A 20,482-nucleotide genomic window follows, 5' to 3' on the forward strand; every position below is an offset into this window, starting at 1 on the left:
TGTTGCTGTAGCCTCATCCGCAGATTAACGATGACTCCTCCGCACCGCACGGGGGCGGTGCAGTGTAGCCTGGCGACATAGCAACACAACACAAGAAGAAGCTTGTCAGTATGCTAGCAAGCAACAGAGAAGTGAAGCAGAAGAGCCTGTTAGATAGAGGCACCGTCACAAAAGCCTGCCGAAACAGATACTGTTCTAACTTCTATCCATTATATGTTTAGTTAACTAATAATGTATGTCTAGTAGCGGTGTGCGGAGGAGGAGCTAGCCTCGCTGTATAAATCAACAGATTAGTTAATGCTGTTAGCCTGACAGCTAGCTAAACTTGCAGTTGGGCAGCCGGTTTCTTCTAGTTAGCATCGATGAGGAAACCCAACCGCGGCTCGAACGGGACTCACCGGCTTGTCTTGAGTTAGCTAGTTGGCCGCTTGTCTAAGAAAGAATACAACAGAATGACAGGTGAGTGACACGACCTGATGTCAAGAGCTTCACACACATACGACTTGAGCTAAGCTAGCTAACATTGTTGTGGGGGGGGTGTTTGTGTAGCAACGTCAGTGTGCAGCTTTTAAAGTGTAACTTAACGTTGATAATAACACCACTGGTTTCCTCAGATGATGCCGTCTTGCTGAATGTACCTGTCATTCGGCAGCTGTACCACTGGGACTGTGGGTTAGCCTGCTCCAGGATGGTCCTGAAGTAAGTGCACAGTAAAGCTGCTAACTTCCGCAATCATCTCTGTGAGTCCTTTTTGCATGACGGACTCAGCCAAAGGTGTTCTTCACAACTGCAGGCATCACCATGCAGTCATATTGAAGTTGTACTACCTGGCACCGCCTGACATGTAGTGTAACATGGGTGCACACGACAGTTAACCCACTGGGGGTCTCTAACTGTCCAATCTTGCAGGTACCTTCATCCAGTCAGTGACGAGGAGTTTCAGAGGGCATGCTGGGAGCTAAAACTGACAGAGAGTGTGTGGACTATTGACCTGGCCTACCTCATGTGTCATCTAGGAATCAAACACTGCTTCTGCACGCAGACTCTGGGCGTTGATAAGGGCTTTAGGAATCAGGTACTTTGCTGAGTAACCTGTCTATACTGTCATAACCACATTTTGATTAGTCTAGTCCTGTGTGTGTGATCGCATCTGTGTTGTCTTTTGGTATCGTTTGCAGTCCTTCTATAAGAAACACTTTGATACGGAAGAAGACAGAGTGAACGAGCTCTTCCTCAAAGCAGACAGTAAAGGTGTGGTCGTGAGGAAATGGTGAGTCTTCTGTGCATTCTTATTCACTTGGATGAGCCCCCTGCTTTTGCCTTTAGACAAAGTAAACACCTGAAATGTGTGTCGGTGGTTGTCTTTCCATAGTTCTGTGACGATTCAGGAAATCCAGTCTCATCTGGAGCAGGGCCACGTTGCCATAGTGCTGGTCAACGCTGTCGTCTTGACGTGTGAACTCTGCTCCTCGCCTGTCAAATACTGCTGCTTCCTGCCTGTGGGTCAGAAGTGTTTCTGCAGGAAGCCAGAGTACCAGGGTCACTTTGTGGTGGTGTGTGGCTTCAACAGGACCACTGGTTGTATTTTCTACAACAACCCCGCGTATTCTGACAGTGAGTAATGTCATATGTCCAAATCACCAGCAGAGTGTGGCATAACTGTATGTGAATGGGGAAAAAAACAGCCAATGGGTTAGGAGAAAACTGGACAAAAACCGAAAAAAAACCCAGTCTGAAATAGATTTAATGTCACGGTAATGCCTAGAGAGAGTGTCAGAAGGTACATGAGGACTGCCCTTTTCAACATGTAATGGGGTTTTAGTTTAAGTGGCGCATAAACAATTAGTGGATTCATCAAGAAGTTAATCCACAGAAAAATACTCTTTTGGTATTCACTTAATTGTCTAAGTCATTCATCGAGCAAAAATGTCAAACACTTGCAGTTTCTAGATTCTCAAATGTAAGGATCGGCTGCTTTTCTCTCTCTTATATGTTTGTAACTTACATAGCAACTACGTAACATTACATTTTGGACTATTGGTCTGACAAAAACAAACAAACAATGAATCGATGAATCAAAAAAAAACAATCGACAGATTAATGACAATGAAAATGAGCTGCGGCCTGAGACGGAAGCATGTTTTGTTCCGAAGCTTCAAATTCAGAATCAGAATCAGAATCAGAATCAGAAACTGTTTATTGCCAAGTAACATACATTACAAGGAATTTGCTGTGGTCTGAAGGTGCTATTGTTTTGATAACAAATAAGTAGAATATAAAAGCTAAAATAACAATAAGAATAAAATAAAAATAAGATAAGATAAATAACAACAGTGCAGTGACCAGAATAAAGTAAAGTAAAGTGTCCAAATTCATGGTTTTGTCAGCAGTGTAGACTTTTAAGTTGATGATTGTAAGCTACTAGTTTTGGAATACTTGTGGAATAGCCAACTATTGAGATAATTAGGATCTAAATCAAAGTCTAAAGTTTGATTGATGATGCAAAACCATGGATGTCTGTACCACATTTCCCAGCAATCCATCCAGCAGTTGTTGAGACGTCTCACTCAAAACGCCTCAAGGGGGCGCTAGAGGACAAGTCGAGGGATCACCATCATTAGTAGCAATCATCTGGGAACCATGAATGTTTTTACAAAATGTCATGGCATTCATCTAATAGTTGTTTTGTGTGTGTATGTGTGTTGATCAGGGGTGTGCTGCACCAGCGTCAGTAACTTTGAGGAGGCCCGGCGGAGCTACGGGACAGATGAGGATATCCTGTTCATCTTTAAGCAGAGTTGATGGACCATGATGATGGATTTGGATTTCACTCTTTCACCCGCAGCTCATCATTGTAGTGGCATGATGCTGCAGGTCAACAGATCCCGACTCGTGGCCGCCCCTCCTGTTGTCTGTTGCCGCAGATCCCCTGGGCCTTCTTCTCCGGTGCTAATAAGCCCACCTGCTCACATGAAAAGCACTTAGCTGCAGCATCGCCACTCTTATACAGTCAGTGCTGCTCGACCCATGAAGGATTAACAGCTGGGTGGTTCAACAATCTCGGCTGAATTGTTTTTTTATTTCCCTTTTTTTCGAGATGAGCAGATGCATTCAAATGAATTTTATTGTGTCTGTTGAATTTTAATGACTGTGGTTGATCATGTATTGGAGCTGTTGAAATCTCAAACTGAGAGTGTTTCAGGCTTGTGAAACTACAGTGGATGAAACGTGGGAATCATGACATAGAATAGGACGTGCCAGGAAATAGCGCGCACATAATTCAGGGCTGATGATGACAACATTTAGTATATCCAATTTATTTGTTCAGTTCGGTGTTGAAGTCTGAAGCCTCACCTCCTTTTGCCTTTTAAAAGAAAAAAAAGAATCCTAACTCACCTCTTGGTCACTTTTTATTCTGATGATTCTATCAATAGGGAATACAGGAAGTAGTGGTGTTTTGAGAGTCTCAGGTAATTAATGCCCTAAAGTGTGACATGCGCATCAAAAGACAAAACTAGTTCAATGCAATACCCCATAGTCAGTCTATGGAACTCAGCCTGCCTGCAGAAGAACATGGAGCGTGGACTGACCTGCTGACACATGAACTCACCAGTTGCATTCACTTCACTGGAGGGAAAACGGCTCAACATCTTGGTGTTTTGGCGTCGTGGGATCGTGCCGGACAGATGCATTGTTTGGTCGTTTTGATCAACAAAGGTTTCATTATTGATTCACGTTCTCTGTGGAAAGCAGTGATGACTTGGGGATTTCCTCATTGTCGCTATTTGTTCATTTTGGTATTCTGTATATGTTTTTGCACTACACTTTTCAAACCAGACCTAACTATATGTTATTTAAATGAAACATCTTACCATGGAATTGCTTTTTTTGAATCTATGAAAAGGGACTTCTCCCTGGTTGTGCTCTTTGGTAAGAACAAACGGCACGTTTTAAACCGCAAACTTTATTTTTTATTAAATATAGAGCTGCATTTATTACATGTTGTGATTAAAGGATCTGAACATATGCTCCGTCCTTGTCATTTCTTTCGGGCACATGAGCATTTAATGAGGCACTTCCACCTTCAACCTCATTATATACTAACATTTTGCCAGAGATTGAGAGAATAACATCAGATCTGGGCCCTGTTTTGCATACATGAGTTATTAATGTCGGCTACCATGACATTCGCCAGCCAGTACGATCATGTGAACTCCCAGCGAGCTAACTTGGTTCTTTGGAGGACGGAGTCATACGTCCTGAATGAATTTATCTCAAACATAAGTACATTTTAGAAGCTGAGGAACCTACTGCATCTGTCCGACAGCATATTCTAATGATGAAATATTACCTCCTAATATAATCTCCCATACAGTAGATTATATATAGAATAAAAAGAGACAAACTGGACTCTGTGTGTTTCATGCTTTTATGGACCACAGTGGGACATCATCTACTCCTTCACTATGTTGGGCTTGAAGTCGTGTCTGGCAGCCTTGGTAAGTTCCTCGGCGTACTCGGCATACCGCCCAGTCATCTGCAATGAAAGGCACAGTGAAGAGGCAGGAGAACAGGTTGTATGTCCAGCGCACAACCAATCCAATCACTGCAAGAACAAAAACAGAGATCAAAGTGGGAGGCATACAGGGAGGCTGCTTATGCAAACTGCCCACTTACATTTACCTTAAAACTCCATTTGTCGCTGATTTGTCTGTTCAGGTTGAGATCCATTTCTACCACCAGAAGCCCGTCACAGGTCCTAGAGAGGCCCGGGGTGCGGCTGCCGTCAGGAGCAGCCACATAACTGGATCCATAGAAGTGTCCAAAGTCATGGTGAGCTGCAAAAGTCCAGAGAGCTGTCTGTAACTGGTACTGAAATCATTCACCACACCAGTAACAGCTACTTACCAAACATGGCTGACGAGGGGAAAGAAATGGACTAATGGACTGATAGATAAAATAAATGCTGCAACATCTCAAAACTACACATTTCTTGATGGATTTATTTGAGTTATTCTGTTATCTAGTGTTTTTCTGGTTTGGTCTGGTGTACTTGAGACATAGTTAAACTCTTACCTTTTTTCCCATCACCAGATGTGAATTCACTTTTGAAATGTTCCTGTGTGAAATACAACAATTCACATAAAAGTCACACAAGCAGGGCCCCCGGGCTACCACGCTGAGCTCAGGTCAGGAGCTGGGTGTGGATATAGTCTGCATTTTTGTAGAATTTTACCAAAAGATAGCTTTTATTAAATGTATAGTGTAAACGTACAAAGACTACTGGTTGGCCATTTTTCTAACCAAACCAGGTTTAAAAAACCAAACAGTTTATAACCAAATAAAAAGCCATGTGTAGGACTGCTGTCATTTATCAGACCTACGTGTATGACTGCAGTTCTGGAGACTGACTTACCGTCCCAACGCGGTTGATCGCACAAGTGAAACAGTGGTTAGCTATTGCTGCGTTCCTGGCCTCTATAGGCCACATGGGCTCACTGCGGAGAAGAAATAACAAGAGAGGTGGGGGTTAATGGGAGCACAGCTGAAATAATACTTACTCCATTGTGGCCCTTACCTGAGAGCTCCAACAGTAGCTGAGGGGTTGAAGATGATCTCGGCTCCATTCATACTGTACATGAACCAGTTGAGAGGGTGATGGCGCCCGTAGCAGATGTTCACAGCTACCTTCCCAAACTGTGTCTGGAACACTGTGTGGCCAGTGTCGCCCTCCATATAATATGTAGACTGAGTGTAAAGGAAAAGAAAGAAAAAAAAAACACAGTGAGCATAGCCTGATTTCATACAGGTGCAGTGGATCATGTAGTCCAACAGAAACCACACAATAACCTCATTAAAGTCTCCGATCCTGGGGATGTGGTTCTTCCTGCTCTTTCCCAGCACGTTCCCAGAGTTGGAGATCACCACTGCTGTGTTCCACAGGGTGCTTCGCACCTCTTCCCGCTCCAGAATTGGAGAGATGACGACCATGTTGTGCTTCTTGGCCAGCTGATGACAGAATTTTGCAGTGTCATTGGACGTGGGCTCTGTAGTAAAAGCGCATCACTGCACTGCGTCGGACCTCTGCGATCTCACCTCTTGGCAGAAGCGCGTGGTGCTCCCCTCCTCGGCAGACTCTGCAAACTCCGTCCACGGCTCTTTCTCACGGGTGCAGAAAGCAAAGGGCATGGCTGTGGACAGCAAGAGGCAGGTTAGTCTCTTTTGCTGGCTGACACGTCACGTGGTACGGACTCATGAAGGCACTCACTCCAGGTCTCCTGAAAGCAGACGATGTTCACTCCGCACATGGCCGCTACTTCAACCATCTCACCAACGCGACTGTGCATGGCATTGATCTGTGGAGGGGACAACCATGGTTTTTAAAGAACAGATGAATTCTATCCAATGTCTGTCTCTATCCCACTGACGCCACTACAGGCCTGTTTTGCACGTGTTGTTTGGCAAAATAACACGAGTCCGGACCTGGTCCAGGATGGGGGCATCAGTGGGCAGAACAATGCGGTGCTGAACGAGCCCCACGCGGATCCTTCGGGGCGGCCTCAGTTGTTCCTGCGCAGCCTCGACCCTGTAACCCTTCAGCTCGAAGCCACGCTCAGAGGCGGCGTCCACGGCACATGGCGGGAGGTCCAACTTCCTGCAACACACCAGTCTGTTACCACGGTCGCTCACGCCCACGACGGGAAGAAGATCTGACATTGATTCCTCGCATAACTGAGCACAGTGTTCAAATATTTTACATCTCAGGCCTTTACGTCAACAGTGAGCTGGTTTCTGTGTATTCTGCTCAGTCAAATCAGTGTCTGCCACAGAGCAGAGACCTGAACACTACAGTCTGTGACCAGGATTGACACGGGGACTCAGCCTGACCAATACAAGGTGCGTCTTAAATAAACCACATGGCCCCGATGATAAGCGTTGCAAAAAATGGAAAACGTGCTGGTTGCAGCTTCTCAAATGTGAAGATTTTCTGCTTTTCTTTGTCATATTAGTTAGCAAACAGAACATCTTTGCGGTTTGGACTGTGGACAGGTTAAAGGTTGCGTGTCGTGCACTGCAGCACCAACAAAAACAGACCAAAGTCCACTCAGCAGAAAAAGAAATCACTGACCAGCAACAAACTGAAGAGAAAAAGCACCGTTAAAAGAAAAGAAAAAGAAAACATAACATGATCCAGAGGCCCGGTTCACTACAGTTAAAGAGGAACTCTCGCGATGACTCACTTGGTGTCCTTTCCGAACAAAATGCGCTTCACCTCTGAGAGCTCGGCCTCCGGCAGGTGGGCCTCCAGAGTCTTCTCCAGCGACTCCAACTCACATGCGGACATTTCTGCGGTTGTTCTTCAGCAGCAACAGCTCAGAGTCTGCTGGTCTACAGAGTCTGCAGGGTCTACAGAGTCCATCCAGCGGCTGTGTCACTCATTAACCGTGTGTGCCCCAACCCCCCTCACCTGCCCATGCGCATGTGTGTATAACGTCAGGGCATGATTCAATACTGCGTGTGCTGCATTTACTTCTATCAGGAAAGCTTTGCTGCAGGTGGAGATTGTATAAAACCACCGAGCCTGTGATCGTGATGAATGGGTCGTTGTCACAGAGGACATTTTGACAGAAGAGCACAGGTGTAAGTAATCAAATGGAGGCAGAGAGCCAGCACGCTCGACAGCAGCACCCTGAAAGCTGAACTCAGCCGCCATCAACTTGATCATGTTATTTCTCCCACGCTTTTCCCTCCGGTGCTCAGATGATGGGTTACCATCACAAGCACGATTCAGGTGGGATTTTTAGAATCGTGAAATGAATAAAAACCAGGTTCTTCCTGAAGGGTAGGACAAATAATACGGTATGGTCCTTTTAATCCGCAAAGACTTACAGGACAGTATTCATTTTACATGCTGCTCCTTAGAATTACAGAGACAGGATATATATATATATATATATATATATGTATTTAGAGCATATATAGTACACATGACACTGTGTCTTTTATTCACATCATTCACACATTAATCTTATTGACGACGATCTCAAACATCTCCTAATGCACAGTTACCTACAGGTCAGGTTGGTGGTACACTTTACTGTCCTGTATCCGATGCATTTCACAGATTGTTTGGACCATTCATGTGTTTTTGTGTCGTTTTCTACATAAATGACTCCTACAGAAACTATTTCATCTGGAGGCTCTTGTCCTCTGCAGAGGTGTTTTTGCTCCTCCGCTGTGTCCGTCCTCCTCTGATCTTTCCGTCTCGCTCCTTGACGGGGTTCGACAGTTTCCTCAGCAGCTCTACAACAGAGGACGGTGAATTGAAAATGTAAACACGGGTTTGACCAACAGGAGGCCTCAGTTCACTTCCAGCCATGGTGGTTTCGCTTACCTGATAACTCAGGGCGACTCTGGCTGAGGTTGTTCAGGAGAGACACGTATTTCCGACCTCCAGCATCGTCTCCTGAAGGGAAGTAAAGTCAGGGCACTTTAATGGGTGAAAACTGCTGGACAAGATAAGTGCTTGTCAGACATTTACATACAAAACAAAATGAAATATCATTTTTGATATAAAAACCTACATGAGCTGCAAATACAGAGTTTAAACTTCTATGTCCTCCAACATATGATATACTTTATATATTACTTTAACATTTGCATTCCAAAACTATAATGAGGATAGTGAGATGATAATCATTTTGTCAGAAACTGTCAGAAAGCACCATCATTTGCTAGTGCTGTAGCTCATTATTGCCCTTTTTCCAAATACTTGATATCTAGACTTGGAATCAAACTATTCAGGCCAGAGACTATCAACTAGAGACCGAGATGGACTCACGGTGTACTAGCAGGAGGACGTAGTACTGTCTCTCTACCAGGACGCTGCTGGCCAGAGCCAGACTCTGCTGCCTCCCCTCCAGGTCCATCACGCGACCTCTGCTGTCCATCAGATCCACACACTCTGCAGGAAGAACTTTGCTTGTAGTATATATCACGTAATGAATTGATTATACGTAGATTTTACATTCATAATAATCAGACTACAGTATGGGAGCTGGTGCACTGCGTTGCCCTTACACGTCCAACAGGGAGATAAAGGGGAAATAAAGGGATCTGAATGGCCCATTGAGTTTCAATAATGGTTGTTTCTGCTGCGGAGTACCTTTGAAGTCAAGACCGCTCCTCTCCTTTAAATGATGGATGAAGTTTATCAGCTTACAGTCGAGGTTGAACATTTCCATCCTGCTGTCTGTCAAGAAAAATATCCATTTATAAAATATAACTTTGCATATGAAACTTTGCATTTTGATTCCTTCATTCTCCCAGTACCAGGTCGCTGTCGCACTAAATGTTCATTTCTAAAGCAAAGCAACCATTTACCACCACATTGAACATATGTAATCCCGACTTGAAACACCATGTTTAATCCGACTCGACAGCGGTAACAGGTTCACATTTTTTTCCGCAGAGAGAAATGAATGTATCCGGGAACGTTACTAACCTCCGAACAGGATAGTGGCAAACATGTTGTGGTCCTGGCGGCGGCTCAGCTCCACTGGTGCTGCCACTCGCACTACTTTAAAGCTTCTGTTTCTTCCACAGATCCCAGACAGTAACACGTTTGGGGACTGGGCACAAAGTGCGACAGCAGAGGCTGTTAAATCTGTGTTGTGGTCTGCACTTTGTAACAAAGACTCTGAGGGAGAGGCTGTATGAACTGGCCTGCATAATGTAGAGACGGTAAACACACACACACACACACACACACACACACACACACACACACACACCTCCTTCGCATCCTCCTCCTCATTTTCTCCTTTTCAAAGCTGCAGCCTTTTAAATGAGAGGACAAGGGACTGCTGTTGCTTGTCTCCATGGAGTCTCTACACACAGACAGACTGGCACTCTGGACTTCATAGCTGTTGGACAGTGATGTCCACGCTGACTGGGAAAAAAAAAAGAGGCTTCATTGAACGAATGAAACAGCTTGACCCAACACTGTTTCTGCTTACTGTAAGACCACCGAAGAAGAGTTTTAATCTGAGTTCTGAAGATGAGGTTTGCATTCAGTTTGCAAGAAATACGACCCCCAGTACTGTAATCACTATTATCTCTCAATGTGCAGTTATACGTCACACTGCTCAACAGTAATGTGGCGGCCCTGCAGCCTAATCAGTGCTCAGATGAGAACCAGCAACGTCCTTAAAGCAGCTATAATGGATATTAACGGCGTATCGAACGGCAACGTGGGAACAACGTGAAAGGGCTGCAGAGACTTATCACCTGAATCTGCAGCTCCCCTCGGCCTTCTGGAGCATTATAGTGAGTTTCAGCTCACTGTTTAGCTGCCGGGGCCCACAACTTCACTCTTTTAGTTCACTCACAGTGTTGTTTACAGCCGTTTTCTGTGGAAAAGGTCTAAAAACCCACGGTGCACTACCCGCTGAGCTCCCACACAGTTAGCGGCCGGCTGGTGAACATAGTGGAGCATATAGCAGCTAAAGAGCCGGACATTATCCCTCAGGAGTCGGGCTGATAAGCTGATGAGAGTGGTGAGACTGAACCAGGATAAAGGTCAAAAGGTTAGCCGGTTAGCTGAGCTTAGCATAAAGAGGTGGGAACAGGCAGCCTGGTCCAAAGTCAAGAAGTCCGGCACATAACCATCATAAAACTACAACTTGTCCTTTTTACAATTTGGTTTAAACAAAGGAGAAATTTAATTAGGGAACTTCAGAAGTGCTTGCCTTTTCTTCTGTTTCAAGTCTTCATGCTAAGCTAAGCTAACCAGCTCCTGTGCAGGAGCTTCATATTTACTGAGTGGCATCGACCCTCTCAGCTAATACTGAATGCAAAAAGCGCATTTCCCCGAAACTTCTACTATCAAATTATTCCTTTAATTTAAGATGCCGATTAGAGCGGTTTTTTAAACGGATCGACTTCTAACAAGTGGACACATTTACGGTTCGTTTGCAATGGCAATGAAGTTCTCTCACTACAGCTCCAATATAGCTGCAATAGCTTGAGATTTTGAATCACGGCCTTGATATGACCCAGCTGAGGAGACAAGACGCTGCCACACAGGACAGCAGCAGAGCACGAGGACTCAGGAGGTCTCCGGGGTGAATCTTTAAAAGAGCACTGAAGACCTCTGGGGAAGCTTTCACAAAGAAGTGGGCCCTGCGCCCTGTAACCTGAACGCACAGGGGAATAGTGATAAAAGCTGGGAAAATAAAGAAGTCCAAAGATAGTTAGTCCAAAGATAATTTCCCAGAATGGGCAAACTCAGCTCTATAGACGCCCAGATCTGATATGAAACATGACCCCGCCAGCTGGAAAGCCAATGGGAAGCCTGGAGCTACTGAATAATGACTGGGCCATTGTGGCCGCGGCTGAATGCAAACACAGTACGTACACTTTGAAGATGTAAAAGGATTTATTTAAAGACAGGACTTTGTGCTAAACTGCCACAGAAGGCTACAACTGTTCCGGACTGAGGACGGATCCATCAGGAAAAATACAAAAACAGAACTTCTGCCATGAGCTGGGTTTATGTCTGAAATGAAATTATTCACTCTTCAAATCATCTCCCATCATTCATCAAACTATCTCAGAAGTTGACACTTACGTGAATATAACTTAAATAAGCGCAGACCGTCACACTGAGCAAAGAAAAATACAAGGTTACACTTCAGCATTACATTAGCAACTATCGACGCAAACATGTCAAGTGCTGCTCTTGTTTATTTTTAGTCCAGTTAGAAACAGCATGGGGGCCACAGGGAGCATCTGGGTGCAACATTAAATCAGAGCCCATTCATTTCTGTTGGCGCGCACATATAAAAAAAAAAGAAAAAAGAATGTGTCACTTTCCGCAAATGAGCGTGAACTTTGCTGAGCGGGCTGGCGGTGCAGGGTCCTCGGGATGGGCTGAATCCAGCTATGGTGCAAATGATGAGCGTGAGAAATAATCCCCTGCCCATGATCCATGGTGGTGCGTTTACATCCACATCCCTGAAAAATGCGTCAATAATTTAATACCATTTTGTCCGATTCTATTAGTTCAGCCCGCAGTTAAACGAGGAGGGGCATCCTGAAAAGGCGACAGTCAATGCTTTATCAACTCTTAATGTTTGAGGAGGGTGAGAGGTCCACACTGCCCCCCCCCCCCCTCAATACTGAGCTGGGCCTTGGTGGGTCACGCTGGTGACAAAGTGCATTTGTACTGAACCACTCACAAACAGAAAGCGAAGTGTCCGTTGCTCTTGCGGTCATGTGGGGGCGTTAAGAAGCAGCACAAACCTGTTTGGGCCCCTGGCAGCGCTTTTAGACTTTTAGTCTGGTTTAAATTAAGAAGTCACTGTGTTCAAATAGTGGAGATTTAAGTTAACTCGGTAACATTTTGTTGTTCATTATCTGTGCTCCCATCTCCATTACTTCCTTGCTGACGCTGATGTTTCACTGCACGGCTCCTGTGAACGCGTCAGGACGCCTTTGCTCACTAAAGCACCTCTATTCTGCTCTGCTCGTTGAGGGGCGATGCGGCCTGAGCGGAGCGGAGGCCCCGCTAGTCCTCATCCTCCGCGGCTTCTGGTCCAGCGCAGTCATGCTGCCGCTCCGCATGTCATAGATGATGACCCATGGGGATCTGAGTCTGTCTGAGGGCTTGCAGTGGACAAGGGCCCATCTTAGGACAGTGGGAGATGACGACTGACAGAGGGGGGTGCGACACTGCCACCAGACCGCCCCCTACAGGAGAGACGGGAGCAGGGCAGTGGTAGGAGCTCTCACAGCTGCTGCTGAAGCTGCTGTGTTCAGTGAAAAAGTCAAAGCTGAGGCCGTTGGCCTTGAGCCTGATGGAGTCAGTGATGCTGTAGTGAGTGGAGTTGCGCTTGCTGCTGCCGCTCTCGAGGCGCTCCTGCCGGCCCAGGATGTGGCGCCGGATGATCTTGCGGAAAGTTTGTCGGAACTCCCGGATGCGGTAGGCGTAGATGAAGGGGTTGATCACAGAGTTGGCGTGGGAGAGAATAATGGCCACGTACATGATCCAGAGCGGAGGACGATCACACTCTGGGCAGAAGAGGGTGAAGCAGTTGATGATGTGCAGAGGCAGCCAGCAGACCGCAAACAGCCCGACAATGATGGCCAGAGACTTGGCAGCCTGGACCTCTTTCTGCAGCGTGGAGCGCGACTTCTCTCCGTGGGCCGCTTTCACCTCCATCAGCTTGAGCTGGTGGCGAGCGGCCATGAAGATGCACAGGTAGATGGCCAGCATCAGCAGCAGGGGGATCAGCACACAGGCAAAAAAGTTGAAGTAGACCATATACTCCATGACCACCACCTCCTCGAACAGGCACTTCATCAGGCCGGGCGAGCAGGTGCAGTTGGCGCTCTCGGGCAGCTTGTGCCAGCCCATCATGGGGGTCAGGCCGATGATGATGGATAAGACCCAGCAGATGGCGATGATGCCTCGTGCCCGCTGGCCTGTCACCAAGCTGTTGTACCTGGAAGAGGGAGACGATACGAACATCAAGCAGCAGCTCTGACCGTCAGCTCAGAACTCTGTGGAAGTTAGAGGTTAGAGGTCATACCAGCGAGTATCTCCTGTTAGATACAAGACTGTGCACTGTTATTAATAATCTTTTGTATACAGAATATGAAGTTCCGCTTGACTTATAATTGGCGCAGCGGATTGTTCTGTGAAAGCACTTCTCCTCCCAGAACTGAAAGAGAAAAGATAAGCGAACAGCGTCTTTCAGGACTCCTCAAAGGAAGAGTCTATTTTGAGTGCGCCTGTGGTGCAGTGTGGGAGAGCAGCTGAGATATTTGGCTTGTTTCTATCACATTCTTGAGATGTTAAAGTGCAAAGGTTAATGTTGCAAAAACAAGCCTTGCCCCCCCCAGCCCCCCACCCCACTCCATCAGGGATGCAAAAAAAAAGCAACACAGAGAGACCCTCACGTATCTTCAGCAGCAGGAGGAGGCTGTGTGAAAACAGATAGTTTGAGTTCCGGGAAAACAGGAAGGCTGAGCTCCATGTGGCTCTGAGGTGGGGGTGTTTCGGTCCGATGAGGTCACAGCTCGGGCGACAGCATCACTGCGGGCCGGCGTGTCACTGGGTGACAGGTTGAATGTCTGCAGACGTGCCGTCCTTGGCTAATTGAAATGCTACATCTGAGCTGACGTTCGACATGAACGAGTCAAGACAAGCGCAGTGTTTTTACATGAGGAGTAGTAACATGATAAACTACAATCACACGGGGGGGGGGGGGGCTACACAGTCTGTCTAAGCAATTAGAGCAAAACTCATTTGACTGCTCCGGGGAGGGACGCGGCCTCGAGGGGGACGCCATTTCTGGACGCGCTTATTCAGCCAAGACCTTGTGGTTCAAATGTCAAGTGTTCGTTGATAGATAGAAATGACATATGAATGTTTTATTGTGAGACCTCCACTGCCTGGGACTAAGAGACAGATTCCACCAAGCTGACAAAAGACGGGGGGGGGAGTTCTGACACATTTTAAACGCACTCTCTCTCTCTCCTTATATATATTCAGTCATGCACTTTAGGTTCTTATTTTGTTTGCTAAATCTCTCTCTACTTTAAAAGCCATCCCTTTTGAAGGGGTTATGAGTTGTAACTGTTTTATTAATAGTCTTATTCATGGTTAATAAACCATTTACTAATGCTTAATAGATCAGTTATTAATCAAACTATTCAGGACAACTTTTGAACTTGGTTGCAGTTGTAAATGTTAACATTAATACAGGCTCAAGGGTTTCTCCCTTTCTAATTAGCTGCGTAGGCTGACTGATCTAACTGATCCATAAAGCATTAATCAATGATTTGTTAACAGTTAACAAAGCCACTACTTACTTATCTTTCTCCTCTAACTACTTCAGAAGTATCCACAGATACTACTACTAAGAATTCCCCAGAATTGAGACCTCTGAGACACTGACCTGAGCGGTATCTTGATTGCAATGTAGCGGTCTATAGCGATGGCCAGCAGGCTGAAGATGGAGCTCTGGGTGAGAACCAGCACGAAGCAGGCGATGAACAGGCAGCCGTAGAAGTTGGAGCAGAATCCGGTGCTGATGGCGATGGCGAAGGGGATGGCCAGGACGCCCACGGCGATGTCGGCCACCGCCAGCGACACCACGAAGAAGTTGGTGATGCTCTGCAGGTTGCTGTTGAGGCACACCGCCCAGCAGACCAGCACATTGCCCAGCACGGAGAACACGGCGATCAGCAGCTCCAGGACGATGTAGAGGGCGGAGGCGGCGGGGTCGTCCGGCATGGTGAGACAAACGGCGAGGTCACAGATGAGGAGGGAGGAAAGCTCACCTCAACGACCATAGCTGCAGCCTGGCAGCCACTGAGCTCGGCCTCCTGGCCTCCAACGCGTCCACCAGATCCAACTCCCTCACGCCTGCTCAGCTCAAACAGCTGGAAGAGAAGAAGCTTTATTCAACCCTCAGACAGCCGCATCCATTCTCTCCTGGTGGAAAGCTCCTCTGCCGTCCTCCCCCCTCAGGTCCTTCCCCCCCAGCGGCTTTTTCCCATGAACTTCTCGAGGGGCTGAGATGATGCCAACAGCGCACATCACTGGAGCATGATGCGGGAGATAAAGAGGAGCAGAAGTGAAAAAGAGGAAACGCTTCTATGCTAAAGGAAGTGAATTTCAACAGAGACGCACTTGCATCTGATATGTTTTAGAGCAAGAGCTGCAGGGCTGTGTCAAACATGATGTGGTGTTCCTGAATAAGTCAATATTTCCTCATATGCAACTTCTAGTACTCTGAAACTTCTTAAATTTCACAAATTGGCCAATCTATGTCTGTCCTATGAAATAAGGGAGGTTCTTCCTTGACTACAGGTTCCCAAAAAACAGACTTGAAAATGCATTTTCTTTTCTTTCTAGGACTGGCTTCAATCACATTTTTGAATTATTAATATGTACAATTTGAATTTGGAATTCTTCCTCTTAAGGCATACGTGTTTCCCAGAATTCCCACTACAAACGAGTGGGTAGGTGGGGTGAGGGTTAACCCCACAGTCCTGATGAAGCAGGTGGTGTTAATAATAAGTAATAATCAAGGATGTTTTAATTTTTTTTGTCAAGCCATAACTTTGATTATTGCTTGTTTAGTCACCAAATGAATGCTAATGTTGCTCTGTGTGCCGGGTGTGTAAGAGGTGATAATATGTCAATACGTTGTGTTTATCGCTTGTTTCTGTTGCCGCCCTCCCCCCCCTCCAAGTGGCCAGATGAGGCAGGTTTAAGAATAAAAACTAAAATACATTTCAGTTAGCTTTAGAGATTAAAAGTAGATATAATATATCACGGGCCATCATCTGAAGCAATAGGTCAAGAACAGGGTCGTTTTAGCTCACAATTTGCAGCTAGGGTTTGATTTGTAAGCTGTAAGTGTGTCTCATTCTTCACTTTTAGCGAGGAGCTTTTGACCCCATGCTACTGCAGGTCTTAAGGGCATTTTTTAATTCTTAGAATTCTTCTCAATTAGTGACTCGCGCAGTGGGCGAGTTATACTGCCTTGATATCTGTGAGCCATCGGCCATAAAAGGCTCAACAAACAGGAATCTGCTGTTTTTGTGGTGGTGAATCCCCTCGGAGGGAATGTTTCTTGAGGTTACGTGGAGTTTTCGGAGATAACAGCTGTGCTGGAACGCCGAGGTCTTTGCTCTCCGAGTCAGGGTTTTCCCTTTGGGTCGGATGAGACCTTTTCATTAATACCAAAGACTTGTTATTTCAATGTCGATCGTTATCAGTAGGTTTTTGTTTTTTGTTCATTCTATTAGACTTACAAATAAAGTTTTTGTTGGTCTCTTTCCTCTGAGCCCAGGGTATTCATGTGTCTTGATGTCGGAGACCTCGTTGAGACCTTTGGTGTTATGTTGCAGTGTCTTGTAATGTTTTATGCAGCAGCGGTGCGTCCAACACAAAAATCCCAGAGGACAGGAAAGGAAATGATGAATCTCTGAAAAGTACGGCAGTGATTCTCCCATGCTAGCAGTGCATCCTACAATAACAAGCCGCCCTGACATGGAATTATGACACACATCAGAGAAACAAGGGAAAGGGAGGTCTTTCTTAAGGACATTGGCCACTTCAGGACGCGACTTTTGCTCAGAGATTGAAATTCAGAAGTATATTTGTGTTCAGATACGTGATGGAGATGTTTGGTCCGATAGGGAAGTGAATTAAGGGGTAAAATACCGTTTGCAAGACTGTTAAAGTTCAAATGAATAAGGAACAAACATCAGAGCTCTCAGCTTCCTGATAGCAGACGGTGCAGATGGACACTCAAAGTGACAACATGGCTGCTGGCGGAGTGATTAGGGCCGATTATCCTCCAGCAAGAGCAGCTCTGCTGACAAGCCTCTGCCCTGCTGAAGTGTCCATGAGCTGAGCACTGCTCCCAGGAGAGCCCCTGAGGGGGTCCTACACCTAGTAATCAACGTTACAAATGACATTACAAAAGGCCCTGTGGCAAAACGTGGCCGTGGGCCCCCAGTGACTCCCTCTTTGTGGTCATTTAGTTAAGCGGACATTTATTTATATGCACCAGTTATATTTGGACACAGGACCCACAACATCGACCAGCAGACCGGGACAGGTGACAGTGCAGGACCTGCCTTCACTTATCATTTGATTTCATATTATTCTTTAGTCGTCCATGTTCCAAAGTAAATTTGCAATTATTCAGATTAGCACAACTCAGCCGACAGCTTGACGGGGCCTCAGGGGCCCCCTGGAAGTCTCGCTGTAGTCCAGCCTAGCAAGCAGACGTAGATGCAGACCCAGGAACTTTTATCTCCCATATGGGATTATTGACATCTTCAGATGCATTACACTTTGCTCTCTTCATCTATGGATCCATACAGTCTTAACTAAGACTTGACTTGACTCTGGGCCCCACTTTAGACCGGATTGATTCAGGCCTGCCTAAACCTAACTTGACTTGAATTGACTCCCAAGTTTTCTGGGTAAACATAGACTTGAACATGAACATGCAGTCGGTTGATTAGACAAGGCTGTATTACCAACCGGGCAAAGCAGACAACTGCCCCGGGCTCAAGGGCCAGTACATCCAGGGGCCCGGAAAGCCCCAGTTTATTATGTCAACTGAGGAACTGCATTACATAAGCACAATAAAAACCAGTTCTTACAGCATGATTCCAATCCAGTTTCTAGAGCTTTATTAGTTCAGTTATTAGGGCAGTGTTCAGCAGGGGCCCAACAGCACGTCACCCCCACGTGGGTCACATGGTCATTAACACCCCGAAGCTGCAGGTCTTTGTGTCACTCTGACACTTTCACTTCCTCACACCTCGCGCTTTCAGACGCTGCACCTTGTTCCGCCTGCGGTCGGGCGCGCTGCACGCGCCGTAACGGCACGTTTGAACGCGTTGCCGCCGCGTGCGTATGAGAGTGTGACCTAACTTACTACAACGAAGGATGAACTCCGACATTCAAAATCTCAAAGGTTGTATTGAATTTACGCAGAGTGACACAGCTGGGAGGCAAAAGACTCACCGGGTTTCTTCTCCTGAACGAAGGTTTCCGACAGAGATGGTGCGGTAACAGCCCGCACCGACTGCACATATCACGCAGATGGTCGTTCTCACTTCCCACTGAAGCTCCTTCAGTCGGCTGCTCAGGCTGCCGGTCCCAGTTCAGTCCACGGAGCTGCTGAAGTCCAGGAACTCATTCAGAGTCTGACCACTCCCCCCCCCCCCCCCCCCCCCCTCTGCTCGCATCAAGGAGAAGCTGACACCGCTGCTGTAGTGCAGGACTCCAGACTGATGAGACTCGCTCTCCTCCCCCCCCTCACACTCTCACACACCTCCCTCATAAAACATCTTCAGCCTGATTGAGCCTCTGTTTCCTCTCCAGGGGTGGATCTACTGTGTGTGTGTGTGTGTGTGTGTGTGTGTGTGTGTGTGTGTGTGTGTGTGCACAGACTGTTGATGACTCACACTACACTTGCTGTTCTTGTGTTGAAACCTGAGACACACATTATTCACACATTGTCTTACACCGGGAGGCACATGTGCAGCCTGTCCTCAGTGGCGGGGCCCATCAGTCTGATCACTGTACACATGAAAACAGGCGAGGCAGCTACAGCTGAGACACTGATGGAGACAAACATGGCTGTTTCAATGGTCTTTTATAACTATTGCCAAAAAATAAAATAAAATAAAGCAACACAAAACCAGACAGCATTTGTTGTTTTGTTTTGTTTTTTTACAACTGATTATCATTGTAGTGTGCACTTAATACTGTAGCTTCGTCCCTACACACACACACACACTCACACACACACACACACACTTAATCATTCAGCTATAACTTTGCCAAGGGACAATTTCAGCACTGCATGTAGAGTGATCAGGATTTTCTTCCACACCAAAAAACAAAATGTAACATGGGCTGTTAAAAAAAACAAAACAACAAAAAAAAAAAAAACCAAAGGCAACATGGAAACAAGAAGACAAACTAAAGCAGGTCTCAGTGGAGTTCTCAGAGCATTTTCAAGTAAACAAAAAGAAAACGTAAATGTAGCGTGATGACGTGGACCCAATAAAAGACATAATGCACCGTTCACATTTGTTTTGCTCGTTGTGGGAAACCTACACACTTAAAGGGCATCGTCTCAGGTCCCAAAACAATGCCACGCGTCCCTCGTGGCTGCATCATGTGGAGGCCGAATGTGCTTCTAAAAACCCAGACAAGGATTTGTTGTGTCTGATGTTGCTACTGGGAGCACAGCTGGCAGCTTCATCTGATCCAGATCAACAGTGCGTGGTCACCTTCACCAGACAGACACGCTGGGGGGGGGGGGGCTCAACCAACCAGCAGTGCTCCTCAAGAGGCGCAAGACAAGATGGACCCAGGGAATTAGTGTGGAATGCAAAAACAAACAAACTAAATAAGCTTATCTCTCAGTGCAGCTACTTACTGTGTGCCTTATACATTCATACACACGAATAAAGCAACGACCTCACCACATCGATTGGAAACCATGCAAATAAATACAGTGAACTTGGTATGTTGAGGCACGATAAACACGCAGCATCACATGGGGACACCATGTCTTCGCATTTAGAAGCAGTATATTAACATTTATTAACAACACGTGGTGTATAACAGCAGATATAAGTGTTTATTAACGTATCGGTCAGCAACTATAACCCCATAAGTGAAGGCTGCCGTATAAACAGATAATGACAATATAGTAAAACGCAGCTGTAATAATATAAAATGGAGAATAGAAGTTCTGACAAATACTGTACATTAATAAACACTTAAAGGTCTTTACAATTACATCATAGTGTGTTATCATGAACCATATTATTAATTGTTTGTATACTGCTTATAAATACTAAACGGGGACATTAATGTTGCTGATTGAAAGTATCTCTGTAGGAATGTTATACTAGAAACACTACC

At 46.0% G+C, this 20,482-nt stretch overlaps 4 protein-coding genes across 4 annotated transcripts; 1 reads left to right on the forward strand and 3 right to left on the reverse strand.

Annotated features, from left to right (window-relative positions):
* Window positions 1-348: 348 nt before the first annotated feature.
* Window positions 349-4,026, forward strand: gucd1 (guanylyl cyclase domain containing 1). The gene is made up of 6 exons (XM_070904576.1): window positions 349-459; window positions 615-699; window positions 910-1,075; window positions 1,179-1,270; window positions 1,373-1,614; window positions 2,711-4,026. Exons 1-6 carry the CDS (start codon window positions 453-455, stop codon window positions 2,800-2,802), a joined length of 684 nt encoding a protein of 227 aa, XP_070760677.1. The 5' UTR covers window positions 349-452; the 3' UTR covers window positions 2,803-4,026.
* Window positions 4,027-4,453: 427 nt separating this feature from the next.
* Window positions 4,454-7,345, reverse strand: upb1 (ureidopropionase, beta). Its single transcript, XM_070904923.1, has 10 exons — window positions 7,242-7,345; window positions 6,484-6,655; window positions 6,269-6,356; window positions 6,097-6,191; window positions 5,851-6,009; window positions 5,579-5,748; window positions 5,417-5,498; window positions 5,077-5,119; window positions 4,684-4,838; window positions 4,454-4,537 (listed from the first exon to the last, which is right to left on the reverse strand). Exons 1-10 carry the CDS (start codon window positions 7,343-7,345, stop codon window positions 4,454-4,456), a joined length of 1,152 nt encoding a protein of 383 aa, XP_070761024.1.
* An 822-nt stretch (window positions 7,346-8,167) lies between these two features.
* LOC139283595 (uncharacterized protein C22orf15) lies at window positions 8,168-9,883 on the reverse strand. Its single transcript, XM_070903586.1, has 6 exons — window positions 9,791-9,883; window positions 9,506-9,632; window positions 9,167-9,253; window positions 8,843-8,965; window positions 8,396-8,467; window positions 8,168-8,304 (listed from the first exon to the last, which is right to left on the reverse strand). Exons 1-6 carry the CDS (start codon window positions 9,881-9,883, stop codon window positions 8,186-8,188), a joined length of 621 nt encoding a protein of 206 aa, XP_070759687.1. The 3' UTR covers window positions 8,168-8,185.
* A 2,745-nt stretch (window positions 9,884-12,628) lies between these two features.
* On the reverse strand, window positions 12,629-15,304 carry adora2aa (adenosine A2a receptor a). The gene is made up of 2 exons (XM_070904487.1): window positions 14,967-15,304; window positions 12,629-13,508 (listed from the first exon to the last, which is right to left on the reverse strand). The coding sequence occupies exons 1-2, from the start codon at window positions 15,302-15,304 to the stop codon at window positions 12,629-12,631; spliced, it is 1,218 nt and encodes a 405-aa protein (XP_070760588.1).
* Between the last annotated feature and the right edge of the window lie 5,178 nt (window positions 15,305-20,482).

Source organism: Enoplosus armatus, chromosome 4 (assembly GCF_043641665.1).
Source record: "Enoplosus armatus isolate fEnoArm2 chromosome 4, fEnoArm2.hap1, whole genome shotgun sequence".
Taxonomy (NCBI): Eukaryota; Metazoa; Chordata; class Actinopteri; order Centrarchiformes; family Enoplosidae; genus Enoplosus; species Enoplosus armatus.

Coding starts and splice junctions, on each gene's coding strand:
- gucd1 (XM_070904576.1), top strand. Junction 1,076..1,178: donor ATAAGGGCTTTAGGAATCAG/GTACTTTGCTGA, acceptor TATCGTTTGCAG/TCCTTCTATAAGAAACACTT. Junction 1,615..2,710: donor CAACCCCGCGTATTCTGACA/GTGAGTAATGTC, acceptor TGTGTTGATCAG/GGGTGTGCTGCACCAGCGTC.
- upb1 (XM_070904923.1), bottom strand. CDS start 7,345: ATGTCCGCATGTGAGTTGGAGTCGCTGGAGAAGACTCTGGAGGCCCAC. Junction 5,749..5,850: donor GGATCGGAGACTTTAATGAG/GTTATTGTGTGG, acceptor CTTTACACTCAG/TCTACATATTATATGGAGGG. Junction 4,538..4,683: donor GCGACAAATGGAGTTTTAAG/GTAAATGTAAGT, acceptor CTTTCATTGCAG/ATGACTGGGCGGTATGCCGA.
- LOC139283595 (XM_070903586.1), bottom strand. CDS start 9,883: ATGGAGACAAGCAACAGCAGTCCCTTGTCCTCTCATTTAAAAGGCTGC. Junction 9,254..9,505: donor TGCCACTATCCTGTTCGGAG/GTTAGTAACGTT, acceptor TTTTCTTGACAG/ACAGCAGGATGGAAATGTTC. Junction 8,966..9,166: donor GAGCGGTCTTGACTTCAAAG/GTACTCCGCAGC, acceptor TTCTTCCTGCAG/AGTGTGTGGATCTGATGGAC.
- adora2aa (XM_070904487.1), bottom strand. CDS start 15,304: ATGCCGGACGACCCCGCCGCCTCCGCCCTCTACATCGTCCTGGAGCTG. Junction 13,509..14,966: donor GCAATCAAGATACCGCTCAG/GTCAGTGTCTCA, acceptor TCCCTCTTCCAG/GTACAACAGCTTGGTGACAG.